The 17,859-nt window shown below is 45.0% G+C and overlaps 1 protein-coding gene across 2 annotated transcripts in view; it reads left to right on the top strand.

Annotated features, from left to right (window-relative positions):
- STAT1 (signal transducer and activator of transcription 1) overlaps positions 1-17,859 on the top strand; it is a 40,260-nt gene that overhangs the window by 11,986 nt on the left and 10,415 nt on the right. For both annotated transcript variants that reach the window (XM_036254721.1, XM_036254722.1), the window contains 14 exons: positions 87-176; positions 1,122-1,200; positions 2,365-2,456; positions 2,677-2,828; positions 5,216-5,374; positions 6,983-7,075; positions 8,847-8,906; positions 10,663-10,692; positions 10,781-10,874; positions 12,028-12,069; positions 13,749-13,832; positions 14,673-14,771; positions 15,875-16,010; positions 17,583-17,632. In XM_036254721.1, coding sequence (XP_036110614.1) covers positions 87-176; positions 1,122-1,200; positions 2,365-2,456; positions 2,677-2,828; positions 5,216-5,374; positions 6,983-7,075; positions 8,847-8,906; positions 10,663-10,692; positions 10,781-10,874; positions 12,028-12,069; positions 13,749-13,832; positions 14,673-14,771; positions 15,875-16,010; positions 17,583-17,632 — 1,260 coding nt within the window. The remainder of the gene's footprint in view (positions 1-86; positions 177-1,121; positions 1,201-2,364; positions 2,457-2,676; positions 2,829-5,215; positions 5,375-6,982; positions 7,076-8,846; positions 8,907-10,662; positions 10,693-10,780; positions 10,875-12,027; positions 12,070-13,748; positions 13,833-14,672; positions 14,772-15,874; positions 16,011-17,582; positions 17,633-17,859) is intronic.

The raw sequence follows: 17,859 nt of genomic DNA on the forward strand, positions 1-17,859 counted from the left end.
GGGTATAGACTTGACTTTGGAGTGTAACCAGCAGGTAAATACGCCCGAGGAAAAGATGACTGTTGACCACACTCCTCCCACTACAGGCCCAGTCAGGGAATGTTCAGAGCACTGTGATGTTAGACAAGCAGAAGGAGCTTGACAACAGAGTCAGAAACGTGAAGGACAAAGTTATGGTGAGTACTGAGTAAATAAATACATTTATTCTGTAATTTTTTGTAGAAGAAAAAGGTTTCAGTTGCTCCAGTGTAAACATAGTAACTGATTTTAGTCCTTTAAATAGTTAAGAATAAAAGTTTAGCTGCAGTGCCAAACCTTAAGTAAACAAATTGGTGAAACCAGTGAGTAGATAGGTTCATAACTTCCTGCCGTAACTTTCAAACATTGAGCTTATCTTTTTTCTTTCATGTAGTATCATGTAACTGTTGACTTTCCCCGTCACCCAATAAACTAGATGCTGCTCCTCTAATAGCCCTTTATGTCTGTACCTCTCAAATCAGAGTGTCCCTGGGGTTACACAGGGCTCCAGAATGAACATGGTCCATCCCCCTCAAGCACCTGTTTTATTCTAAGACTTGAAGGGGAACAAAAACATTTCATTGAAAGAAATTCTGATACATTTCAGGTTAGAGTAAAACATCCATAATACTTTTAAGGTAAACTCGCAAGACAATTTGTGGAAGCTGAGGGCTGCTGCAGTGCCTTTGGTGGGATCTATTCACTCACCTTCACTGTTTTACACCAGGCCTGCATCTGTGGAAAAGGCCTAAATGAGGGGTGCAGTCTCCCGTGGGTCTCTGGGTCACACAGCATGGCCTGGTGCTTCAGACAGTGACCTTCCAGATTCTTTGGAGCAACTTGAAGTTGCAGCCGCCTAGGGCACCACTTTGTTAACGCAGAAATCACTGGACCCGGTCCAGACGTAGCCATATAGTTTCTTTTCTAAATAAAGTTATTATATACTTATTAATGAAATAGAAATCATGTAATGCAAGTCTAGTTCATTTCTGAGGAAGCAGGATTATTACCATGGTTCTCTGGGTCTTATAGAAGCAGTGATCTGTTTCTTCAAATCTTTGGAAGCTGATCAGGAGAAAACCTATTTATGACTTTGTTTGTAGTGTATAGAGCATGAAATCAAGACCCTAGAAGATTTACAAGATGAATATGACTTTAAATGCAAAACCTCGCAGAACAGAGGTAAGTTAACATTCAAAGCAGTGCTCATTGGTTGTGATTTTTTTCTGTCTACATTAGATAACAAAGACCAGTACTCCTTCGTATTTGCCAAATATTTTGGCACTGAATTGCTAGTCTTGGCCTCTTGCTGACCCAGGGTTTCTTAACCCCAGAGCTGTTGACATTCTGGGCCAGATAATTGTTGCACAGAGCTGTCCTGTGCACTTGCAGGATGTTTGGCAGCATCTCTGACTTCTGCCCACCAGGTGGCAGTAGAACTATCCCCTAATCTGCAGCGGTGTCCTGGGTGGCCTGTTATGTAATTCACTGTACCTGTTGTGTCTAGCCCACTGATGGACAGAGACTGACAGGAATGTGGAGTTCCCATGCCCTAATACCGAAAGCTCCTTCAAACATTGCAGCTCCGTGTGCATACTCTGCAGATAATATTCAGCATTTTCCTCATGTTTTAAAGCGGTTTAGCTCTGTTTTATTGTTGCTTGTTGTTAATGATTATAGCAAGTGAAGGTAACCCACAGGTGTGCATTGTGTAGAACACTTAGGGTACTGCTGTAACCCTAGCAGTCATTTGGTGTGGTTAATATTAGAGAATAAAGGGGAAATAAATGATGATTGAACGAGATTTGACTGATTTGGGGTTGTGAATACACAATCCAATATACAGATAATATGTTGTAGAAGTGTACACCTGAAACCTATACATTTTGTTAATCAATGTCACCCCAATAAATTCAGTAAAATATATTGGAGAGATTATTAGTATGCTTTGGGTAGAAACTATGAGAGAAAGGAACCTCAACTAATCTTATTTCCTAATCATCTACCTCTCTTTCAAAGTTACAGATTTGCTTTGCTTTTTTACCTGAAATTTTGAGTTTTGCCACTTAGATTTATTTTGGTCATATTTTGACAATAACTTTAGAACGAGACAAACTGTTTCAATTTACGTGGGTCACTGAAAACAAGTACTTTGTTTTGGTGTGTCTAGTTTTTACACTTAGGACATTTTTCTTGTTTTGTTCAAGAAAGATTAAAGACCTAGCTTTGACCTATCACCAGATAGCATTTAGGTCGTATTTCTCCTAAATGCAGGTAAATCTTGGCTTTAGTTCATCTTGTCTCCTTTCACTTGTATATTTACCTGTTGTCTCTCCCATTTCACAGAACATGAAACCAATGGTGTGGCGAAGAATGATCAGAAACAAGAACAGATATTACTCCAGAAGATGTATTTAATGTTGGACAGTAAGAGAAAGGTAGCGGTTCACATTCCAGAAAAACATGCTGCTTTTGTCACAGACTGTAAATCATGGGCTTGAAGTTCAGAATAGAGGGAAAATTATATTTAGAACCCCTTGACTTAGAGCTTCAGTTGAGATGAAAGGATGTTTGCTTTGCTTTAAAAATATATGTATCTTTTAAAATTTAGTGATTAAAGGTAAATTTATTTCACTTTGTTTTTTCTTCTTCCATTAGGAAGTAGTGCACAAAATAATAGAGTTGCTGAATGCTACCGAACTTACCCAGAAAGCCCTGATTAATGATGAGCTGGTGGAATGGAAGCAGAGACAGCAGAGTGCCTGTATTGGAGGACCCCCCAACGCTTGCCTGGATCAGCTGCAGAACTGGTAAGATTCTGCAGAGTGGAAAGGTGGCAGCTGACTGGCCTACCATACACACTCATGAAGTGCACATTCAAGCTGCATTAGTGGGATGGACCTGTCAGAACTTTAGCTTAGAGTTTGATGTAGCCCAGCTTCTTCTTGACCTGGAAACACTTGTGCAGTATTGTTCGTACCTACGGTTGTGTTCAGCCACGTTCCGCTTGATTCGGAGCATTCCTCTCCCTGCTGCACCTGTGCCAAGGGATGCACCATTTGTGCCAAAATGCCAGTGACATGGTCATCACATAACACATTTAACAACTTGAGGCCTGATATTTTACTAAAAACAAAATAGTTTGAGGCATTTTCCAGGATTACATGAAATAACCGTTTGTTGTGAGCCATTCATTCACTCATTCATCCAGTAAATACTTAGTAAATGCTGTATGCCAGGCACTGGGCTAGGTCCTGGAGACACAAGGATGAGTGCTTCTTGGTCCTTGCCAGTAAGGAGCTCTCGGTGTGGAGGAGGAGGTAGACGTGGGAATAATTCTGTGCAGCAGAATGTTGCCAGTGCTCTAACAAAGGTCTGTCCAGAGTTCCGTGGAGGACGAAGGTTTCCAAGAGGAACTGGACTTGCACAGACTCTTGAGAAGGAGTAGGAGTACCTCATGCCGACCAGAGGGGAGAACAGCATAGCCAGAGCACAGAGGTGAGGAGAGGCAGGGCACGAGCCGGGCCTGTGGTGCTGCATCTCGGATGGCTGGAGAGGGGGTGGCCGGAGGGCAGAACGAAATCAGAGCTGGCAAGAGGCTGAAGCCTGGTCGTGGAGGTTCTCACACCTTCCTGGGAACAGGACTTGATTCAGTGGACACTGATGGGCCAGGCAGGCGGTTTTTTAAGTGCAGGCTCATTTTTCTGTTTTTTGTTTTTTTTTTAATCCTCATCCGAGGACATTTTTCCATTTTTTGTACAGATAGAGTGGGAGGGAGAGAGAGGGAAACATCGATGTGAAAGGGACACATTGAGTGGCTGCCACCCGCACGACCAACCAGGGCCGGGGACAAACTGCAACCGAGGTACATGCCCTTAGCGGGAACCAAACCCGGGTCTCCCCGGACCGCAGGCGGACGCTCTAACCGCTGAGCCAAACCGACCAGGGCCATTTTTCTGGTTTTTTATTTAGAGAAGTCATCTGGTACAGTCTGGAGGATAGAATAGAGACAAAAGGTCAGTTGGGCTACTTTAAGCACATTAGTATAGTCCAGGGGAGGGCTGCCAGAGCAGAGGGGACAGAAGAGGGGAATCATAGAGGCTTTGAAGGGATGGGGCCTGGAACAGATCCCAGGGGTCCAAGGACCAGAGATCCCATGAGATGACTTTCTGGATTGCTATTTTATTAAAAAAACAACTCACAATTCATATTCGGCTGTTTATTTTTATTCTGTGAATTGCCCGTCCATATCACAAATTTGTTGTGGGTCAAAAGAGAGCTGCCCAGCCCGGTGTGCCCTGTCATTTTCTTGTGTGCTGATGCAAAGCACAACTGGGAAGTCCTGGGTTCGAGTCCCTCTGGAACTCATCCACCCACCACCATCCTGCCTTCTCATTCCTTGGGCAATGGCTACTCTCTGTGTGCTTGGAACTGGATTCAGGGAAAGAAACCACAAAGGGAAGGAGATGCTTTTCACTGGGGAGATTGTCTTCTGGAATTACTCTAGGCAAATAATTGACATTTGCACATTCTGACTTGACCCAGAGGCCGCATCACCATTGGCAGTTTATTGTGAGGAGGGAGGAACCTGGAAGCTGTTGCTAGGTTTCCTCCTCAGTTTATGTTTGAGTGTTCAGATTGAGCATATTGCCTTCTTCCAGTTCAGTGAAGCGAGAACCTTCGTTTCCTCCTAACCTGAGCCTCACAGCCCCTGTGCGTTGCTTCTGCAGCATCCAGGCTGCTGTCTCCTCACCGTCCTGATGTAAAATCCTCAGTGCCTCCTTGCTGCCTCCTTCATCATCTCTCACGGCGTCTACTTGTCGCGTCCTTTACCTCTGTCCTCCTCTTTGCCCTGTCCTTTTAATTCCCAATTATTTTATAGGTCAGTCGAAGTCACAGATCCCTGCAGAAGTCTCCCCACTCCCACCTAACTCTTGTTATTTAGTCCATCTCAGTAGCATGCAGCTGTTTTTAATATGGGCCACAACTGGTCAGCACATGTTAGTTTTTCTCCCCAAATAACAGCTTCTGAGTACCAAGACAGGCCTTGTTCTCCGTCTCCCTGTAGTGCGGAGTGCACCTGCATGGATAGGAGTGTGTTGCCTGTAAAAACCACTTGCTGGTTTCCACGGTTCCCTTAATCCAGGCTGCTTTGCGACTGTTTTGGATTGAGACCCCTGTGCCTGTACCTTCCCAGGTTCACCATAGTTGCAGAGAGTCTGCAGCAGGTTCGTCAGCAGCTTAAAAAGCTTGAGGAATTGGAACAGAAATACACCTATGAACACGACCCCATCACGAAAAACAAACAAGTGTTATGGGACCGCACCTTCAGCCTTTTCCAGCAGCTCATTCAGAGGTAATTTGAAGATTTATTTGCACCTTCTGCAATTATTTTACCCAGAGGAAAATTGTTTGGTAATTCAGATAATTAAGAAGGGTTTAATGGGTTACATAAACTTTTTTATGGCCATCAACCTTTCCCGAATTCCTTGTTTATGCCAAGGTCCTTCATTCTGTGGCCACCTGGAGTGGGAACTAGCACATTTTACTCCTCTGTCCCTCCATAGCCAATCTGTGCTGAGACGGTGGCATCTAACCTCATGATGTGTCCTGTCCCTCCGTGGCCTCACCCCTTTCAGGCGTTCAGTTCCTCCCTCCTGAACTCTTACACAGTGGCCTCCCACGTGGTCCCCTTCTCAGCGCCTTCTTCCCTGGTCCCTGTGACCCGGCACTGGGTTCACTCTGGTTCTCTGTCACCTGCTAATCCAAGTGGAGCCCCTCAGCTGGACACTCATGCCCCATCCCCATAGCCTGGCCATACGTGGCCACAGCAGAGGTGGCTTCCACACATGCCCCATGTCCCGGCAGACTTGACCTCATGCCCACCCTACACATTACTTCTCCATGCCTCTCCTAACAGTATGTCCTCCACCTCAGAGCCTTCTGCTCTTGCACCTGTTTTCAAAAGTGTATCATCATCCTGAAAGTTTCAGCTTACAGTTCATCATGAAGTTTTCCCACAGTTCCCAAACAGATATCCCCTTTCCAGATGTGCACAGCTCAATCTTTATTCCTCTCCCATTCTGAATTTTATTATATAGTTGTCTAAATGTTTCTGTTATCTTTGTTGTAAATTGGAAAGTCCTAGAAGACAGCGACATGCCTTTGTCATCCTTCCTCCCCGACCAGGGCCTTGCCAATGGCCAGTCAACTTTGCGCAGGTCCAGATATGCGTGGTCGACAGATAAATGGCACTGGGTGGAAGAGTAGAGTTCATATTGCAAGGGTTTTGTTTTTTTTATGCTAACTTGACAGAAAAACGTCTTGGGTTCCCTGTAGCTAATGTCCAATCAGAGATGCCTAGGTGCTGGATTTTGAAATAATCATGGACATTGATTTGGGTTTTGGAATGCAAATTTTATTTTTATAATGAAAATTAATGTTTGGAAATTTTTATTAGATAAATACTACTAAACAATTTTACTAGAAGAACCATTTTCCAAAGGATATTAAAATTTCAATTTCAAATTATGGTAGAAAGCATGGTTTATTTTCAACTTTAATAACATTTCTTTTTTGTTTTATTTTTAAAGTGAGATATAATTGACATGTGACATTATATGAGTTCAGGTGTACAACATAATGATTTGATGCTTGTGTATGTTGTAAAATGAGTCTAGTTAGCGAATTGGACTCTCCGTGCAGATTTGTAGATGAGCATAATCCAGCCAAGGATTTTCCATGTTGGAGAGCATCACAGTGCATTACTCTGGTTCTGTTGAGTGCAAACTAGACTTGAGGGTTTCTAACAGACTAGAAATCCTCATTGTATCCAACTATTAGAATCTTCCAAACTATTTTTTAGCTTTGGCCCTTGAACTTTCTTTCCTCTTTAGGGGAAATAATTTTTTACTGACTCAACCTTCATGGAAATGCTAATTTATACTTTGCTGGGAATTTACAGCTCATTTGTGGTGGAGAGGCAACCTTGCATGCCCACACACCCCCAGAGGCCACTGGTCTTGAAGACGGGGGTACAGTTCACTGTGAAGTTGAGGTAAGAAAGAAAAGCTGCAACCCCTGCGCCTCCTGTCACAAGTTTGCACCCCGACTTTTCTTCGCAACACTTGTTACGTAGGGTACATGAGAGGAAGGAATTTTGCAGTAGGCATTATATTATGAATTCTTATTTAGACTATGTAAGAGTCTGTTTTTTTTCTATTCAAACTAGAACTGTAGCAGATAATGTGTATACACATACACAAACTCCTCATTTTTCCCAGTTGTGAATGTAATACATGTTCACTATAGAAGAGATTGAGAATTGCAGAACTGCATCCGCTAGAGAGGGAGTGTTCCCAGCTGCTTCCTTCCCTCTGGAGCATGAGCTCGTGGCCTGGGCTTTGTAGCCCCCAAAGCCACATGCGGTGTGTGAATGTGGGCCTATGACACGTACATTTTTCTGGTGAGTGGGTTCATGCTTTAGTCAGATTGTCAAAGTCATCTGTGATCTCAATATCTGTAGACGACCATGGTAAACAGCCTGTGTTCGTCCTCCCAGAGTTTTGTCCACGTCTGCGTAATATATGAATTAATACACTTGTGTGTGTGTATTTATACATAGATGCATACATGCACACACAAATATATATGGCATGCAGTATTTTATTTTTAAGGACCAGGATTCTGCTAGTTATGTTGTTTGGCAGCCTGTTTTTCTCCTTGATGATAAACCGTTGAAACGTTTCCATGTGAGAACACGTGGCTTTACCTTCTTCTGTTGAATGGCTACATTCCTTTAGCTCTTCCTCCATTGGTGAGCAGCTGGACCCTGAAGAGCAGCACTTGCCTTCCGAGTTGGCTCTAGTCCCATTTTTTGGGGTGCTGTTCAGTTAGGTGGGTAGGTGCTGCTTCCTGGCTGCCGGTGTCACAGGGCCACACTCCAGCACCCTCGGGGTCCTAGCACTCACAGCCAGAAGGGGCACCAGAAGTCGAATCCCATCCACCTGCTCCACTAAATGGAGCAGAGCAGAGCAGAGACTTGAGGGGCTCCTTCCCAAGGCCCCAGCTCAGCAGAGCAGAGGCACGCCAGAGCTCAGCCCAGCGCCCCTTTCCATCATACCGTACAGCCCTGGTTATAGATGACACCCTCATTTTCCTGATTATGGGTGATGGTTTTTATTTTCTCCCAGCAGGAGAGACATTAGATACAAGATTTAGTAAAAGTAATGTTTGATGTATTTTACCCATGTAATTGGCCAAAAATAGGAATTTTCACAAAGCTCAATGTGGGCAAGGCTATGTAGGGAAACAGGTACCCTCACTAACATTTGGTGGGAATGTATTCAGTGCTGTTCTCTATCAAAATGTCATGTTACAGTTTTGCCCCAACAGTTACACAGCTAGGAATTTATCCTACAAATACACTTTTTTGTTGTTGTTGTTCAGATAGAGTGGGAGGGAGAGAGAGGGAGAGAGAGAGAAACATCGATGTGAAAGGGACACATCGAGTGGCTGCCACCCACACGACCCAACCAGGGCCGGGGACAAACTGCAACCGAGGTACATGCCCTTAGCGGGAACCGAACCCGGGTCTCTCTGGACTGCAGGCTGACGCTCTCACCGCTGAGCAAAACCGTCCAGGGCTACAAATACACTTTTTAAAAATGCAAGTAGATGTGTAAGGATGTCAATTCTATTGCTTGTAGTAACCCAAAACTGGAGAAGGTGGGGGTTATTGAAATGTTTATTGATAGGAAATTGGCATAATAAATAAATTGTAATCAATAGTTTTTAAAAGTAATAATGACTTTTATTTTTCTTTCCAGACTGTTGGTGAAATTGCAAGAGCTGAATTATAATTTGAAAGTCAAAGTTTTATTTGATAAGTAAGATATCTTTAATACTATCTAAGATTCTTGTGCTATTGAAATGCTGGTTTTGTTAACCAAACACAGACTAAAGCACTAAGCCATTTGTAAGGGGTCCCAGCAGATTTTAACTGGTAGCTCCTGTTCTGGGCATTTCCCCTAGAACTGGTATTAACAAGCCCTGCCTTTTAAGACTACACAGGAACTAAAGAAGACCGTGTTTTATGCCTTTGAATTTGTCATGGTCAAGTCTCAAAGCACCAGACTGCCGTGTCTCTGCAGCCAGTGGTGGTGGTGTTTCTGGAATGATGTTAACATCATTTGAGGTGGGGGAGTTGTGTGAGGTCTGCTGCATTCACCCTTGTCTCCTGTGGGCACTAGGGACCCAGGAATGGGCAGGATCTTTCCCAGGGGAGCAGGCCTTATCCCATTTTGCCCTTAGACCCTGGAGTAGCGCTGACCTAGGCACTTACATTAAAGAGCAAGACGGCCTTACCATCATCTTTGGTTTCTATGTGTATTCATTAGCCTTTGCTGCATAAGAAGTTGCCCCCAAATTTAGTGGTTTAAAACTCAAAAACTCATCATTTATTCGGTGGTCCTTCTGGTCTGGGCTAACTTGGTTGTCGCTGGGTGGCCTAGTGTGACCTCCTTACATGTCTGAGGTCTCAGCTGGGACAGCGTGGCTCTTCTCCAGGTGGCTCTCAGAGCCGGGCTTTCTCACAGGGTGACGAGCGGGTGAGAGTCGCAGCGTGCTAGGCCTGCTGGCCTAGACTTGGAGAGTGTCCAGCACCGCTCACCTCTGTTCCGTTGGTAAAACAAGCGGAAGTCACCTGAGATTCAAGGGATGGGAAGTACATTCTGTCTTGTGAAGGGAAGAGCTGCAGAGATTTTCTGGCCAATGCAGTGGACCACACTCGGCTTTAGCTCAGTCTCTTTCAGTTTGCTTGTGGCTCTTTTGTCTTTTCTGACTGTTCTAGTCCTGACTTTTCTTCTTAGTCTTGACAAGGCAGCTTGTATAATACTGCTCCTTTTATTTTAAATTCTTTTTTTTTCAAATGGGAAAATGGGTCACTCTCATAGCTGATGGTGACTGTGGTTCACAAAAACGCTGAACCTCTGGTTGAGACAGGAAAGGAAGCAAAGTCATTCCACCATGAGCACTGGTGATTCTACGCCTGTGCCTAGCAGGTGCTTTATCCTGAACGTGACGTCCTCTGACAGTACTCACTCAATGTACAGAGAGAGGCATGGTCTCTCAAGATTTTAACTTCAGATTTAAAACTTAAACTTGACAATTTCCCCAAATAATTGACTATTCTGAAAGCATCAAAAATAATAGAGAATAAAAATAAGGATTAAGCTGTCAGGTTGGTTGTGTGGCAGCCGAGCAGGGTTCTCTGCAGAGGCCTCAGTGCTTGGCACAGTGCCCTGCACAAGGTAAGTAATTGCTCAATAAACAGTAATAACGGAAGCTTACATTTAGTGAGGGTGTGCTTTGTACTCTTTTTACCCATTAACTGTATGGTTGGTGCTGTTAGCATGTTGCACAAATGAGAAATTTCCGCCCAGATGATTTATTACCCAATGATACTTGGCAGACCTGGTGTTGGGATTGAGTGAGTGAGTGAAGGAGCAGAAAACCCATGGGTACAGATTTATTTTTTTATTGGCCTTATATTTATACATATACTTTTATATTTTTGTTAAAGCTCATTTTGAAATTTAAATGCATATATCTGATTTTATATGTGTATATGTATTTTTTTTGCAGAGATGTGAATGAAAGAAATACAGTAAAAGGGTATGTAAAATACTTTACCCTCTATTTTGCTGTCTTCTTTGTTTAATAGTTCCAAGCCTTTTAAGTATTTCTACCCTCTTTTGTCTAGATTCAGAAAATTCAACATTTTGGGCACACATACAAAAGTGATGAACATGGAGGAGTCTACCAATGGAAGTCTGGCGGCGGAATTTCGACACCTGGTAGGGAGACTGGTTTTCCCCTTTCATGTTGAATCTGGTTTATTGGGACTTTTGATGACAGAGTGGCACTTTGTGCATTGCGGGGTGTGGAGGGCCCCCCGGGAGGAGACTGTCACCCTGTGGCTGGTGACTTCACCAGCACTTGAGTTTCAGTTTCTCCTTATCCCAGGACTGGTCACTCTGTTTTCTACAGTTTCTCTCCCAGAGATACTTTTTTTGGGTACAGCGATCCCGGTAAAATATCCCACTAACCAGTGCACACATACCTTATCTGCGCTCTGTGCCTCCACGACCCCAGTGATCACTCACTCTAGACTGCTGCAGTCTTCTCAAAGGTTATTCTTGCTCCCACATCCTGACTATTTCTTCTCCTCCATCCAAGTGTGGCAGACCCCACGGTCTGTCCTCAACCCCCTCACATTCCCCTTCCTGGTGGTCCCGTATAACTGCTGCAGCTACCATGTTGTCTGTAGGGGAATAGGGCCTCTACCACCAGGCAGGAGACACTCAGCAGAGGGTTGAGGTGGGCAGTGCCAGGTTGCCTCTCTGAAAACCCTGGATGCCAGTTCTGAGGCTGTGTTGGTGCTGAGCCCTGTGTGCTCCCCAGGATGGAGCCTGCAGAGAGGTTCAAGGCACCCTTTGCTTTGGTGACCATCCATGAACCAGCAAATGCAGCCAGGAAGCTAGACCTGTGTGAGAGCCTCGGTCCAAACTCAGGAGTCTGAGGGTATCCAGAGCTGCTCTCGGGATGCTGAGTTGTTCCTTTGAAAACTGAAGGATTGAAGTCCTTTTGAGGGCAGTCTTAGTTGGGCCTAGTCTGGGAGACTGCCATGGAAAGGGGAACAGGAAAAGCCGTGCCCCGAGCTTGGGGAGCATGGAACAGCTAAGGAAGGAGACGGGGGATCATTCGGAAAATCTGCACAGGAGAAGGGAGCAGGGTGCAATTTTCTGGAATCCTTCTAAACGTTGAGGTGTTGGCATGATGTCAGGCTGCTCGGCAACACACAAAAGGGTCATTTCATTGTTCGTTCTGCATTCTGAAAGTAATTTTATGGCCTTCATTCTTTCTAAGTCCTGATTTGGTTTGATTTGTAAATGAAAATAGCAACTTTGAAGATTATGTCATTTACTGAGGTGGTTTCTTGTTTTATAGCAACTGAAAGAACAGAAGAATGCTGGCAACAGAACCAACGAGGTGAGAGTCTGTGTAATGGGCAGGTCTGGCCAGTGAGGTTGACTGTACCATGGTGGCTGGGGACGCCTCACGCAGGCAGTCAAGCCCAGCAGGGAAGGGCAGTGAATGTGTTTGGGGACTGGTGTACTTGTAATAACAGTGAAAACACTCCACATTCGTGCTTTATGGCTTTCCAACGATTTTGCACACAAATCACACCCTCACAGACAGCCCAGTGGAGCAGTAGGGTGGGCTTCTGTGTTACATTTTACGGCGAAGACACTGAGTCACAGGAAGTCTGCAGGATTAGCTAAGGGTGTGGAGGGGTTACTGTCAGAACTGGAACTGAGGGCAGTTTTTATGACTGCCATGCAGAAAACCAAGTCTGCCAAGCAGGTTTTCCTGCCCTTGCATTTCCTACTCAGGAGCATCGTCTTTCTGTCTGTCAGTTTCCTTTTCAGAGTCAGGTCCTTGAGGAATTTTGTCTGTGATGCATTAAAAAATGAGTTGTGGACAGGGACAAAGCAGAGTCTGCAATAGTGTTGGTTTGGAATATTTTTAGCCCTTGTGCCCATGCAGCATGCTGTCCTTCCCCACCACAACCAGTAGAGGTCGTGGGGAACCGTGGGACAGGCACTGGCCTGGGCGGTGCAGACAGGCCACTGTCTGGCCCTGGTGTGCACCTTTACTCTCTTCGTGACCTTGTTGATTCCCTCTCCTGTAAGCAGGGGTACAGGCTACACCTCTCTGGTTCTGCGTTGTGGTGATGTTGTTATGCAGAGTGCTGAGGTCCCAGAAAACCTCAGTGTACTATTCTCGGATTCCCGAAGAAATAACCCAGAGGATCAGCTGTGAAAGACATGGGTTTATTAGGACTTCAAGTGCGCTAGTGGTGGCCAACCGGTGTAGTTTACCGCCACACTGGCTGCCACCGGTGAAGTTGAACTGCTATGTCTGGCCTATGGACACGCCTTGCGGGGGTGGCTGGCCGCCACCCAGACTTTCCCAGCACAAGGTTTTATAGAGTACACACAACAGAGAAAAGCAGGGCATGCAGGGAGGAGGGGACTGCGTAAGTTGTGTGAGATCACACCACTGAGGAGCTGGCCAGGCTCCCGAGGTCTTACATCCCCTGACTGATGACCTTCATCATCCTCCCACAGGGTGGGAGGGGAAGTAGGAGCCTGGGAAAGGGCCCCTGTCCGCATTCACTATACAGATGCTCACATGAAATAATGTGTGGGAAGGCATTTTGAAAACTATAACATTTCTACCCAAATCAAGGCTCTGGATGACCCTCAGGCTTATGCAAATCAGCCCTTCCAGTAGATCATTTCACTTGGAACATGCCATCTGCTGCAGGGGGCAGCCCACACCAGGGGCGAGGTGGCAGAGTGGCGCTGGGGGCCTGAAAGCCTTAGTCACACAAATGAACCCATTAGAAGCTGCTGTTTCCCTGTTGACATTTCCTTCCCTTAATCCGTAATCCTTGCCATAATTCCAGAACGCTTCTTTTTGAGAGAACACTGAGATATGTGTCATAATCAAACCTGGGATAGATTATCGAAAATTCGAGTCCTTTTCTGACGGCAGTTGGTTGGGCTCCGGCTTTCTGCAGCTGTTACGGTGCTTGTTAGACCCTTGGAAGTTGCAGGATCCGTGATGAATGACTGTTCCCCTGCCCCTGCTTCTCTTTCAAGGGCCCGCTCATCGTCACTGAAGAGCTGCACTCCCTTAGTTTTGAAACCCAGCTGTGCCAGCCTGGGTTGGTCATTGACCTTGAGGTAAGACTGACGTGATCCAGATGTGGGAAACTATTTTTACTTCTGTCAGATGTATTTTTTTTAATCCTCACCTGAAGATATTTTTCCATTTATCTTCAGATAGAGTGGGAGGGAGGGAGAGAGAGAGAGAAACAGCAATGTGAGAGACACATTGATTGGCTGCCTCCTGTACAACCCTGACCAGGGCCGGGGACTGACTGAACCGAAGTGAAGGTACGTGCCCTTGACCCACTCTTTGGTCTGCGGGCCGACGCTCTAGCCACTGAGAAAAACTGGCTAGGGATGTTCCAGTATATTCGCCTAATGATGATCTTTTCCAGCTAATGCTATGTTAATTTAATGATTCCGGAAGCTAGGTAATTGAATTAACCTTCAAATTCTTTAAGCTAAATGTTTCCGTTAAGCTATCCTATGTTCATTTTTATATGAAGCATTGAGACTTATTTCTTAACTGGAAAGTATATCAGAAACAAATGAAGCCCTGGCCAGTGTGGTTCAGTTAGTTGGAGTGTCGTCCCCTGCACTGAAGGGTCATGGGTATGATTCCCAATCAGGGCACATACCCAGGTTGTGGGTTTGATCTTTAGTTGGGGCTTGTGGGAGAGGCAACCAATCGATGTTTCTCTCTGCCTCCCTCTCCCTTCCTTTCTCTCTAAACTATAAAAAATGACAACCTTAAAAAAAAATGAACAAAAGAACATAACTTTACATTTTTAATTTTCAAGTATAAAATATATGCAAATTTACAAATAATCCCTCGCTTAGCTTTGAAGCATGGCAGGGGTCTGAAGGTGATAGTTCTGTGATTCAGATGATTTCAAGGTCTTTTTCATCTTTTAGACGACCTCTCTACCCGTCGTGGTGATCTCCAACGTCAGCCAGCTGCCGAGTGGCTGGGCCTCTATCTTGTGGTACAACATGCTGGTGACCGAACCTAGGGTATGGAAAACACACACTTTCACACTAGAGGCTAACCAGTGGCCCCATCCTCTAGTTTCTGCACATCGAAAAGAGCCCCTAAGGGCCAGATGTTGAGGGACAGATGATACAATTCAAGTGGCATTGCCAAGGACCTTTAGTAGTTCTGGAAAAGGGAAGCATGTATCTGTTTTATGTGAGAATTATGATATTCCTTCTGTTTGAATAAGCTCAGACCATAGATGATTTAATATAACTTTTCTTGTGGAAAAGGTCCTTTCTTGTTATTTCTTTAAAATGTGGGCATCTACGAAATAAGCATGCTCATTTTAGAGTGTACATACTCCCTGTTGATTAATTACAGTCCATTCTCATTATTCACTGTACTTAAGCCCCCCCAGTCACACTGGTTTAGCAAACACTGAACCCTGAACGCAGGGTTAGGTTCCTGCAAGCCTCTGGTCACAGCCTCTCGGCAACCAGTTAATATATAACCTTGTTTATGTGAGTGTCTATTTAAAGACACCTTATCTGATATATCTGTTGGTTCATTAACACTGAACTCATGACCGACAGCCTATAACGTGTGCCTGAACACAGCTTATCTAACACTCGTATTCTCTTTCTAAGGCACATCGTGGCCTTGTGCTCAGGAACATTAGACAGCACTTTTACCCTGGGGTCCATTTAAACAATGAAATCGCCAACAAAACAGCACAAAAATGCAGAACAATGTCCCTATTTAAAGACCTTGAAAAGGACACTTGTTTATCCCGTGAGAGATGAAACGAGGAGGAGGAGGGCTGCTTTGACCTCAACTGGAAACACTCTTGTTGAGTGACTCAAAGTTTTCACCACCTTGTGCACAGGCATGACCTTGAATGAGTGCAGACGTGCCATGAATGTTGATTTTGGCATGACAGGTAAATTTTAGGGATAGATGAATTCACAGATGTGAATCTGCAAATAATGAGAATGGACTGGATTTCTCCTGTCTGCTGTGGAAATGTCTGTGTGTCACAGACACTGGCACTGAGCTTTGGGACAGGTCCGTGTTTTAGCACCTAGCTTGTGACTGGAGGTTCTTGAGGAACCATTCACTTTTGGGTTTTTTTTCTCTCTAGAATCTGTCCTTCTTCCTGAACCCACCTTGCGCACGATGGTCTCAGCTTTCAGAGGTGCTGAGTTGGCAGTTTTCTTCTGTCACCAAAAGAGGTCTCAATGTGGACCAGCTCAGCATGCTGGGAGAGAAGCTTCTGGGTATGAGCATACTCACTTTCTGTGTATATAAACTTGGAAATGCACTAAAATATCTCTACTGGACCCTCTTTGCTCTCTATTTTGTTACAGAAGAAGAATGTTAAACGCTGTTGGCTTTTCCAGCTGCAGCTTGTTATAGCTAAGTGGGCCTGACACCTCACCTTGGAAAGAGCTACAGACCTGATAAAAGATTTAAATGAATCACCTCCCATTATCTCAATTAATACTTCTGGGCAAGAGAAAAAGATTTTTGCATTGGGTAGAATATGTTACTTGTGGCTAAAATAAGTTCCCTGGTGAGAAAGGTAAAGTCTTTGTAACCTTGGAGAGAAAAAAGTTAAGTTCCCAACATGGTAAGAGTAAGTCCTGGGGCCCCCAGGGTACAGCACACACCCAAGGCTCCTGCCTCCGGCGGCCCAGGGAGGAGACACTGTTCCATCAGACACCCCTTGACTAAGTTTTGGCTGACTGGGCAAGGTCCAGTCAGTGACAGAAATCCCCTTTTAGGAGCTGATGCCATGAATTAATTAGTCCTCCACCCTAAGAGAATCAAAGACCTACTCATCTCAAGGTCAGATTTTCAGTGAACGGGAGTATCTACACCATTTCTCTAAAAATTCATGGGCGCCGTTTTTTCAGATTTGCTCTTTGCTCAGCAGACTGCACACACTGCAGACACCAGCAGGCTCTGCGCAGCCCATGGCTCGCAGCTGTGCCTCCCCTTGACCAATAGCTGTTACTGTGCAAGTCTTGTGCTGTTTGATAAAAAATAAGGCATTGCTACCTGCCCGGTGTAGCTCACTGATTGGGCATAGACTCATGCACCAAGGGGTTGCTGGTTCGATTCCCTGTCAGGGCACATGCCCCGGTTGTGGGCCCGATCCCCAGTGGGGGGCATGCAGGAGGGGCCAGTTCATGTTCTAGCTCATCGATGTTTCTCTCTCTCCCTCACGCTTCCTCTCTCTCTAAAATCAAAAAAGAAATTGCCAAATTTCATCTCCTTATTTGGTGAGAATTAAGAAAGATTTTTTCTGTTTCTAATGGCTTATTTGTGGTTTCTTTTGAGGAGAAATGATGGGCTCACCATCTCTGATGGCCTGGGCTGCTCTCATTTGTGTGGCTAATAACCCCAAAGCTTCCTTCCCCTCTCATTTCTCACTTGACTTCTGATTTGCATCGACCTCCCTGAGCCCATGTCCTGTTTGGAGGAGGGACGAGGAAAATACCTAATTAATATCTAAAGCTTATCAAGTCAAGTGTTGCTTAAATAGATCACCTAGGATGATCTTGGTCCTAGTTTGAATTAAAAACAACAACAAACCTCCGGAGGGTCAAGGAGAGGGGGGCAGTGGGAGAGGATATTGCACAGGGAGGAACCAAATTGAGGCTTCTGCAGAAAGTGTAGTTAGTTAGCATGAGTGTATCTGAGAATATCAGCCGTGTACATATATCCTTCTTTGGCTGGGTGCTGGCTCCTTTCTTTGCGCACAGACACGAGAGCCAAGCCATCAATCCAGCCAGAGCTTCAGCACTGATTACTGTTTCCTGAAAAAGCTTATTTTATTTCTTCAGGTCCTAATGCTGGCCCTGATGGTCTTATTCCATGGACGAGGTTCTGTAAGGTGGGTACTGTCTGGGTTTTATGCTCCCTGAGTCCTTTTGGCTCTCTGCTAAGGTTCTCATGTTCCTCACTGTGGTAGTCCCTAGCCGTGTGCTTATTTTGGCTTGTTCATCTCACCCGTGGAACCCCTAGGGCAAGTTGTTTGCTTTCCTTCAGCACATAAGGTTGGTCTCCCAGTGTGAGTCTGACAGGAAGCGCCTGCCTGGGTGATAACATTCTTTCACATCC

This window comes from Molossus molossus, unplaced genomic scaffold, assembly GCF_014108415.1.
Source record: "Molossus molossus isolate mMolMol1 unplaced genomic scaffold, mMolMol1.p scaffold_m16_p_11, whole genome shotgun sequence".
NCBI lineage: Eukaryota > Metazoa > Chordata > Mammalia > Chiroptera > Molossidae > Molossus > Molossus molossus.